The 9,558-nt window shown below is 30.9% G+C and overlaps 1 protein-coding gene across 3 annotated transcripts in view; it reads right to left on the minus strand.

The window, feature by feature from the left end:
- Positions 1 to 3,261: 3,261 nt before the first annotated feature.
- The window catches only part of LOC106457058 (TSC22 domain family protein 1-like), a 30,698-nt gene continuing 24,401 nt past the window's right edge, over positions 3,262 to 9,558 (minus strand). For all 3 annotated transcript variants that reach the window (XR_002610063.1, XR_002610062.1, XM_013916442.2), the window contains exons 2-3: positions 7,847 to 7,901; positions 3,262 to 6,737 (exon numbers count right to left, since the gene is read on the minus strand). Coding sequence is in view for 1 of the 3 variants with exons in the window: in XM_013916442.2 (XP_013771896.2) it covers positions 6,462 to 6,737; positions 7,847 to 7,901 (331 nt within the window). In the remaining 2 variants the exon portion in view is untranslated. The remainder of the gene's footprint in view (positions 6,738 to 7,846; positions 7,902 to 9,558) is intronic.

Genomic DNA, 9,558 nt, shown 5'->3' on the forward strand with positions numbered 1-9,558 from the left:
TCCAGCTCTGCCGCGCGAGTAAAGAAATTGGGGTATAGCCATTCTTCACATATTAAACCATACCGATGCGGTAACTATCCAATATCAAGGACATATTTTTGTCTTTCTGTGGACGCTCGTCCTTCTAAGTAAGTTGACTGATCCAAACCAATCTTGGCATTGTAATGTAGTAGTCTAAAAGCAAACCAAATTTATATTAAACTTTCCTATATATTGATAAATATTTTATAGAATAAACCCTATATCCTACTGCAGTAGCTATTGTAAATAGCTGAATTTGAACAAAGCTCACACCACAACAATATCCTACAAGTCAAAGATTGTAAATAAACTTTTCAGCATTTTGACGTGTACCCCATAATAACCAAAATATACAGTACTAAAATATCAACTAGAATGCGGAAAGCATCTTGTCTTTGTCGGTGTTTGGTCGTTATGAGCAACCTGGGAGGGTCAGGTTCAATTCAGACCTCTTCCTTTATTACTGTTTATAAACTTCGAAATGCTACGAAGTTATCCAATAAATTAGGTCTTGAACACTGCAAGTATTACTTTGGACAGTTACTTGTAATGGATTGAAACTATTCTCTCTCTCTCTCCAAAACTAAATAGCTCTTAATAATCTATCCGACTGTTTCATTTCAACGTTCCTTACTTCACAGGTCGGATTTGCCCAGAGTGACTAGCACTACCCATTTGACTGATCATTCTCATTCAAACATACTGTAATCTCTAGATATCACCTGACCTATCACAGAAAGATACTGCTATCTACATTCTTGCAATTTATGCGGTGTTACAGCAATATCTTCCATGGGTAGAACAGGTCTGACTTCAATAAAATGACAACGAACGAATGTAGCTAGAACAACGCCAACTTAAAGACTTTCTTGACCACGTGTTGTGAAAACTGCGCATAATCATAATTAAATAACTACTAAATTTAAAATAATACTATATTAATACAAGAAGGCAGAAAACGCATGATATGTTTCTATACCACAATCATACGTAACCACGAAAAGGTTTATTATGGAATATTTTTCAAAGGTTTTTTCAAATATTTTGGCACAGATGTTCTGCATTCCGTTTTGAATCAGATTTACGTAATTATAAACTTGCTTTAATCCCCTCTCTTTGGGCTAAGATTACACATCACAGTGGTCATTCAAGAAAGCCTGTACTGCTTCGCCAAGCTTTTGTATAATCTCTACCCTAGTATTAATCATATCTAAGTGGAGGAGTGGTGTTTCCAACTTCGTATGAACTAAAAGTTAACATCAACTTGAGTATATACTATGGCAATAATAATTCATGTATGTAATCTAGAATAGTAGGTCATCACACTAGGCGTTTGTATTGACTTGAAAGTACGGCAGACACGCAATTTGTTCTGTGTTCATTGAATGAAATACTTCTGACTACATCAGCCACAGAAGTCATTCCATAGCTACCGAAGCACTCCAGCTTTACCAAAATCGCAGCATACTTAATATATGCAAAAAATACTTTTTGCTTTTTTTTATACTTACGTTTGAGTTATCCATTTGTTGTTCGTTTTCATTTTATTCTTTCACAAGCAGACCTTCTCGAACATAACTGTATTATAAACTTGACGTTTCACCTTAGAATACCACAAGTAGTGAAGGTACCTAAACAAGTCAGTAGTTTGAGGGTTAAACCAGAAATATCAAACTTATGTACGATGTTTTACTTACAACCCCTATTCTTCAGCGTTTGAAGGGCAGGCAGTACAAGAGAGAACAAAGAACTAGTTTTTTAGTACTAAAAATTGTTATTGAGAAACCAATAACAAACATTTGAATGGGGTTCTTACTATATTTCTTAATTAGAAAGATACTTAAGTACAAATTGGTGTATTCAGTTGAAAAGTGTTAGTTTTTCAGCAATACGATATTGTACACAACATTCTATTTCTTCGCCAATTCTTGGTTACTGATGAGGTAGTCGTCCTTTATAGCCAGTCAAACCCATAAAATGAGTTTAAATAAAAATATAATCCCAACCTAGTTACTTTTATTTCATCTTAAAATGACAAACACAACACTAGCAAAGCTTATAGTTTTTCCTATAAAAAAAAACAAAATTAATATTGTTGTGCTTTCCAAGTGCAGAATATTACTTCTTACAAACAGTTTTTAATCAACAAAAAATTAATACCAGAAAGCCTCATCATGCACATATACTAATATTACATGATAGAATAGCATAAATTCAACATAATAATTCTATTAAGACAAATAACCACAGACAAATCAAAGCAAGGTCATGAAATTTATTTCACAAGAACTTATATTTATATATATCTATTTACAACAGATTCTAAGTGATGCAACAGTAGCAGTCTCTCAGTCTTTTTGTTTAAAAGACATTTTAATTGACTTCACTTACTATGAGAGCTGAATAATCACAGGACTTTTTTTTTTACAATTAACACAAACTAGAATGCACCTTCTTCAGCAATGTTTACAATCTACAAAATATGTTTGTAGGTTATATTCAGCATCACAACCAGGCAGTAGTGCACTGGAGGAAAATTGTTACATAAAACCTCAAATATATACACACACACACACACACTATTCAAGCTTGGAGTATATGTAGAAAACACTAACCTATGACAGGAAAGGCTGATCTTTTACCTAATTTTTATTCTTCTACCTTTGATCTAGTAATTTCCTAGTATTTTTTCTGTGTTGTCTTAAAAAGTAATATTACAAAATGATATTATTTTTCACTATGCATCTCATACCTTAAAATCTAACTATAGTTAAAAATGTCTACTTAAACCAACTAAACTATAAAGCCACAAACTTTTTGGAAAGAAGACTGTTACACCTTCTAATTTCCCAACCAAATGGTGTGATTAGGTTGTTTTTTCTTTTAACTTACATTTTATAAATTAAATCTGCAGTCCTTCCAAGACATTTAGTATGGGAATAAAGAAATAAAACTGTGATCCTTATTTCTTGGAAACAATAAAATGAATTTTATTAACCAAGGATACAGACACAATTTCCAGACTCTACCTACAATTACCTAATAGAGTAATGGATATTTTTTTAGAAATATTTAATCATTGGTGTGACAAATAAATCTCAAAAAAGTTGTTTTCCTCACTGTGGGAAAATATTACAATTCTAAAATGACTTTTAAAACTTGAAGAGTAAATATTATGTAAATCTAATTCTTTATATTACTATCTAAAAGTACCAAAGTAAATATATAATACGAAAATTTTACAAATAAATAATACCAGAACTTTTTCTTTAAAATAAAAAGAAATAAAACTGATAACAAGAACAATAAAACCTAACATACCAGTGTCCTACAGAACACAAACATGGATTAAGTATAAATAAACATACACTCTTAATCCATTTCAGTTGCTGCATAAATAATAAGGAATATGAGTAACAACTCTTCATTTTAAATCAAGAAATATTTTTACATTTCACATTATGCTCATAGCAAACATATAATTTTCCTTCAGAAAAATATAAAAGTATAGTACATTAACAAAGAAGTCAATATGTTCTAAATCTATAATCAATTTAACAGAATATGTTCCAATATAAATACTTCATGTTTTTTGTATGTATCTATCAAGTGTTTACATATCCTGCATGATTGGTTAGATCACTGAACTACCATAAATAACATGGTAGCCCTTCAGACTTACTTCTCAGTGGAGCTTGCTAGATTGCCACTTTCTCTCTCTGTTTTCACTATAAGTGATTTCCCATTTTTATCCTGAGTAATTCAAAATATTACAAATGCATGATTATTGTCATTATCAAAAATATAAAAGAAATTTTTGAAAAAATCAATGTATCTTGCTAATGCTATTCGGATTTTCACCAACCCCAAAATTCAAGACAAATCTGAACTAACACTAGCACATCTTTTAACTTGTGCTTCATCTGTTTGCCATTCAAAAGTACATCTGTTGCTACACTACCAAACAGCAAAAGCTTACAAGTATTTTAGGACATTACTTTATAAGGGACCACATAAATTACCTCAAAGTGCTAAATATATAGCAGCAAAGGCTAAAATTTTAAAAGTCAAAATTGCAACTTCTAAAAATACACATGACCATTTGGTTCTAAAAAAACATTTCTTTTATAAAACTGAAGCAATATCAATGCAGAGTACCCCATATTGGTCTAATGAGTTAATTACAAAAAGGACAAAATATTATCTTTTGAAGCTGTCAGTTAGAGAAAAGACTGAATATTAGCAAACTGGCAGGAAGAATTCTTAATCTGTTTTATGAGAATATGTACTTATAGAAGAGAAGAGTCAGGAGTAAAAAACATGACATATATCAAGGGAGACAAAGAAATTACCAAGTGAAAAGATACATATCAAAAAATTAAAAACTATAAAGCTATGTATCAAAACTGTTTTAAGAGTTTAGAATTAAACAGTAGATAAATTTGTGGAATAAAAAGTTCAAGCAATGAAACAGAAAACTCTTTGGCAGCTGCAGATTTGATGAAACTTAAGAGCTTTAGAGATTCAAAATTGGGAAAAGGGCCACAGTTTGACGAAAAGCAGTACCACCATGTTCTGGTGACTAATCATCAGCTTCAGTTTCCAATCACCAAATTGTCACAATTTCTTAATTGCTCTTCATCTTCAGATCAGCCATACAAACATGCCAGTTTTGAAAGTTACATCACATTTTGTCCTAACATGCCATACAATGTTTGATAATTTCTCAGTTTTACTACAAGTGTTTTATACTAGAAGACAACCATGTAGTGGTAAAACCATAAAATACTTTTGGCAGAGCAAGGACATGTTAATTTATAGATGACAAATTACAATTTATTCTTAAGAATGATATCCTTAAAATGAATAAATTTCTTATTCTTATGTAGGATTTGAACACAAATGTGACTAATATATGTGGACAGATATAAAGGATTTGAACACAAATATGAATAATATATGTGGACAGATATAAAAGATTTGAACACAAGTGTGAATAATATATGTGGACAGATATAAAGGATTTGAACACAAATGTGAATAATATATGTGGACAGATATAAAAGATTTGAACACAAGTGTGAATAATATATGTGGACAGATATAAAGGATTTGAACACAAATGTGAATAATATATGTGGACAGATATAAAAGATTTGAACATAAATGTGACTTATATATGTGAACAAGTTCTGCAGAGGTCTGAAACTTCTTTTTAACATATTATGATTATTTTTGTACAAATATAATACTGTTGGTTTATTAAGCACCTCAAACTAAGATTTTGGGGTAAACAGCTTGTTCAACATTTTACTGATATTACTATCAATAAAACAGCTGTTAAATTCAAATACAAATTATTTACTTCACATTATATGGAATAATCAGTTATAATCCTGTCAGCATATGTTCCCAAGAACTTTTACAAGATTTAATCTATATGCTGTAGGAAAGTATCAATAAGAGCTCATAACCACAAAAAAAACTTGGTTTATGATAGGCACCAACTTTTAAAACTTTTTTGCTGATTATATATACTAAATTGGCCTATCTTTAAATCGTTCCAGATGTTGAATAACTGAACTGCTAAGATACATTTTGAATAATAGAGATGAAGGGTTAAATGGAATACAACAAGGATTTGACGAAAAGATAAAATATGAATATATGAGACTGAGAGATCGGCTTGCCAACAGAAAGAGGAAAGTTTAAAATACTGGTATTTTTAATTGATTTTTTATTTCACTAAAATATGTTTAACTTTATAAAAGTTTTCTCTCAGGTTGGATTTTACCCACATTTTTTGTGAAGTTACACCTACAATAATTAAATATCTATATGAAAGTTTAGTGAAATCAAGGTTCCCTCCTCTATTTTATTTTTAAAACATCATTTATGACTTCAGAATGTATTTCAGAATACCTGTTTCTCTAAATTATCAAATTTCATAACATTTTAATGAGAAAACCTAGTTCAACTAAAACTTGACTAAGTCCAGGTACACGTAGTTGTGAAATTATAAGATTAACTGGATGATCAGTTATACTTTATAAAATAATTTAGAAAGGAGTACTAATTAGAAATTAGTGTGTCTTTTAGAAAAAAAAAAACTTGACTGATTTGGAAATTTGAAACAAAAGACTTTTCCTGCTTCCAAAAAATTGAAAACACTAGATATTCTGGGATGTGATAGTAAGAAACAACATGTTTTCATAACATATTTAAATAGCCAGCTATAAGTAATCCCAATGACTGGGTTTCTGCAGAACAATTTTTTTTTTGTCTTTTCCATCTGACTGTATCTGTTCACCATATTCTGCCTCCTTACGGAGCTGTTTCCTAACAAATAAGTGTCTCAACAACATATCCTGTACATTTACATTAAATACCTTTCATTGATATTTACAAACAAGAACTGTCTGTCCATGTTTAAGTACAAGTTATGTGGAAGAACTCTGATGTTGTGGGTGAACTGGTAGAGAAGCCTGTTGGTGAGGTGTAACTCCTACACTGGATGTTAAAGCATGGTGAGACTTAGAGGTAACATTAGAACCAGGCTGGGAGAGTTTACTTAGAGTTTCTTGAGAAGCATTAGCTTTTAATATTCCATTTTCATATTCAAGTTGGGAAATCTTTTCCAGAAGTTCTCCAATCTTCTCTTTCAGTACATCTACTTCTTCTCTCACAGCAAACATCAAGTGACTCTTCACAAGGTCCTAAAATTTAAGTACAATTAGTTGTTGTCAATATAGAAATAACACAATTCTTAGTACAGACAAAAGAGAGAGACGTGATAACCTTGTATTTCAAAGAGTGACCTAGATTACAGTTTTAAAAATTCTTGCTATCTTCTAAAACAGATAGTTAGGTTCCAGGGGCTTGGGAACTATTTAAATTCCTCGAAGAGGGTATAGAGATATGCTTTATTATTTTAAAAAACAAAAACAAATTAAAGATTTAATAGTTGAAAACTCTTACAGACACTGTTGTTTTTTACCCACCAATGTGAGGTCTCAATCAGTTGCTTGTCTTGCTTACTCTTAAGGCTGACATTGATTTTGGAACCAAGTGTTTAAAGCAACGTAAAGCTGTTGCTTTGATTTTCAAGAAGAAAACAATGTTTCTTAAGTTAACAAGTAAGTCAATGCTAGTTTAAGTCTTTCTTTTAAAGATTACATCATAATTAACAGACTGGCAGTTGGTAAAATCAACATAACATCAAGTATCTTTTATTCTATATTTGTTAATGTTCTTTTTCTATTTCCATATTTACTAAAACTTCTAATTCTATAAGATCATCTACTTAGAAAATAAAAATGATTAAAATCCTGAACACATTCCCTAAGTCTGCAAATCTTAAAACTACAACACAAGTTTGTATTATTTAATTTGTAAGCAAATCAGGAATCTAATTTTTAAATACCTGAAGCACTTCTTACTATCAATACAATAATTATTTAAAATTTTGTAACATATAGCGTTACTGAAGATATTTAGGTTATTTTAACTGTACAGGGGGAAGGAAATATTCTCCTGCTGAAGTTCTTTAAAGCAACAGCACAACAACAACAGTTACTAGGTGCTTTCACTGCCTTATTCTGCAGTGCTACAAGAAGAACATTTGTACAGAATATTTTTTATGCTAATACATCTAAAACTAAATCATAGTTCACTAACCTGTGGGGGGTTTTCCAATTATTTGTCTGAATCTTATTAAATTTTTTGACTTAAAATAGACCAGCATGCATCTTTAAAAAAAGTAAATTAGTTACTGTTGTGTCTTAAATGGATTTTATAATATGAAAAGATGTAGATGGAGATTTACCATGGCTTGTTCGATCTTACTGTCTATGGCTACAGTGCTAGATCCTGTTGATGAGCTAGAAAGAGACAAATTTGAAAGTCATTACATTATTCCTATTGATCAAACATATAAAAAAAGTTGTGCTCAGAAAGAAAATTTAATTCTCAAAGAAATGACTACAAACTTTTCCATCTAAGTAAATCATGAAATGTTTTACAACACAATATGTTGAAAAGTTGATTAATTACATACAAATTAAAAACAAAATTATACAACTACAAACATAATGTGTAGCATAAGAACACGTTAAAGGCAACACTGGTGGGTAAGATTTGAATGTATATGTGTGTGTGTGTGTGTCTGCATGAGCATGGGAAAGTGTCTTAACGAAATATTATACTACTAGCAACAACTTTTGTGACATTTCAAGGAAACTAAACTTTTCCACAAATACAAAATGTAACAGGCTTTAATGTCATAAATTAAGAAGCCACCAATAAAGTTAGATTTCATACCAGAACCCTTTGTCTCCAATATATATTGATCCTTATAATATATTTACCTTCACAAAACACAAACACGGTCTTAACAACAAAATTTAAGTCATATTTGAAAGAGCTGATACAAAAGAGTATAGTGGCAACATATGGAGAAGAGTTAGCCATTTAACAGAAAACTAAAAATCAAATTATTTATTTAAATATAACTTTCCATTTTTGGCACATTACCAACAAATCCAATCTAGCATGTTATGGAAATTCTAAAGAAATTGCTCTTCAAAAATATTACCCTTTCAGAGTATGTATTTATCTCATTTTTTCCAGTTCTAAACAAATAACAGAGGCCTGTGATGGTTTTATCATCTTGAAACTTTTACATGTTCTACAGTAATTCCTGTACACTGAATTCGAAAATGATATCCATTTTTCTCCATCACGTACATATTTTTCATAAAACGTCATACATACTTTTACATAAGTGATTCATTTTCATTGAAATCTGGACACATTTTGTTATGCTTAAAATGTTGACAACTACTGGCTGTAGATTTCTCTAGACCAAGCACAATGTGAGAGTCTTATCGATCATTCTAGAAACACACCGCTAGAATACAAACTGTTAACAGGCCGCATGACACGACATATCTGGATAGTATTTGTTTGTGCATGCACTTTGACATTATTTTTCTCTTTTCAATAATATATTTTGTTGCTATGGCAACAAGAGATTGTGTCAATGACCCAAACATATTCATTTTAGTGGTACACAAATTATGAGAAAGAGTTTATACCATACTTTTCGCAAGAAAGTTCACTGGTTTATTGCAACAATATTGCTGAATTATTAACAATGCTAGGAGCTGTAGTCCATGAACTAAGTGAGTGGCAATTGTTCACTGATTCCTCCAAAAGAACTCTATGCATCTGTTCCTATTGCTCATTCGGTTCACTTGAAGGAAACGTACAAAAATCTCAAACTTCTTCTTAATAAGTTCAAATACAAAGAATATGGTTAGCTACTTTGTGGAGACTTAAAGTCCTTTGTATTTTGTTGGGTCAACAATCCGGTTATACAGAGTTCCATGTTTTTTATGTGATGGGACAGCAGAGCACATAATCAGCACTTGATAAAGAAGCAATGGCCATGCAGAGTCAGCCTGAAACCAGGATCGAAAAACACTGAATGTGAAAGTTTGGTTGACACAAATAAAGTCCTATTTCCTCCACGTCACA

Source organism: Limulus polyphemus, unplaced genomic scaffold, assembly GCF_000517525.1.
Source record: "Limulus polyphemus unplaced genomic scaffold, Limulus_polyphemus-2.1.2 Scaffold287, whole genome shotgun sequence".
NCBI classification, from domain to species: domain Eukaryota; kingdom Metazoa; phylum Arthropoda; class Merostomata; order Xiphosura; family Limulidae; genus Limulus; species Limulus polyphemus.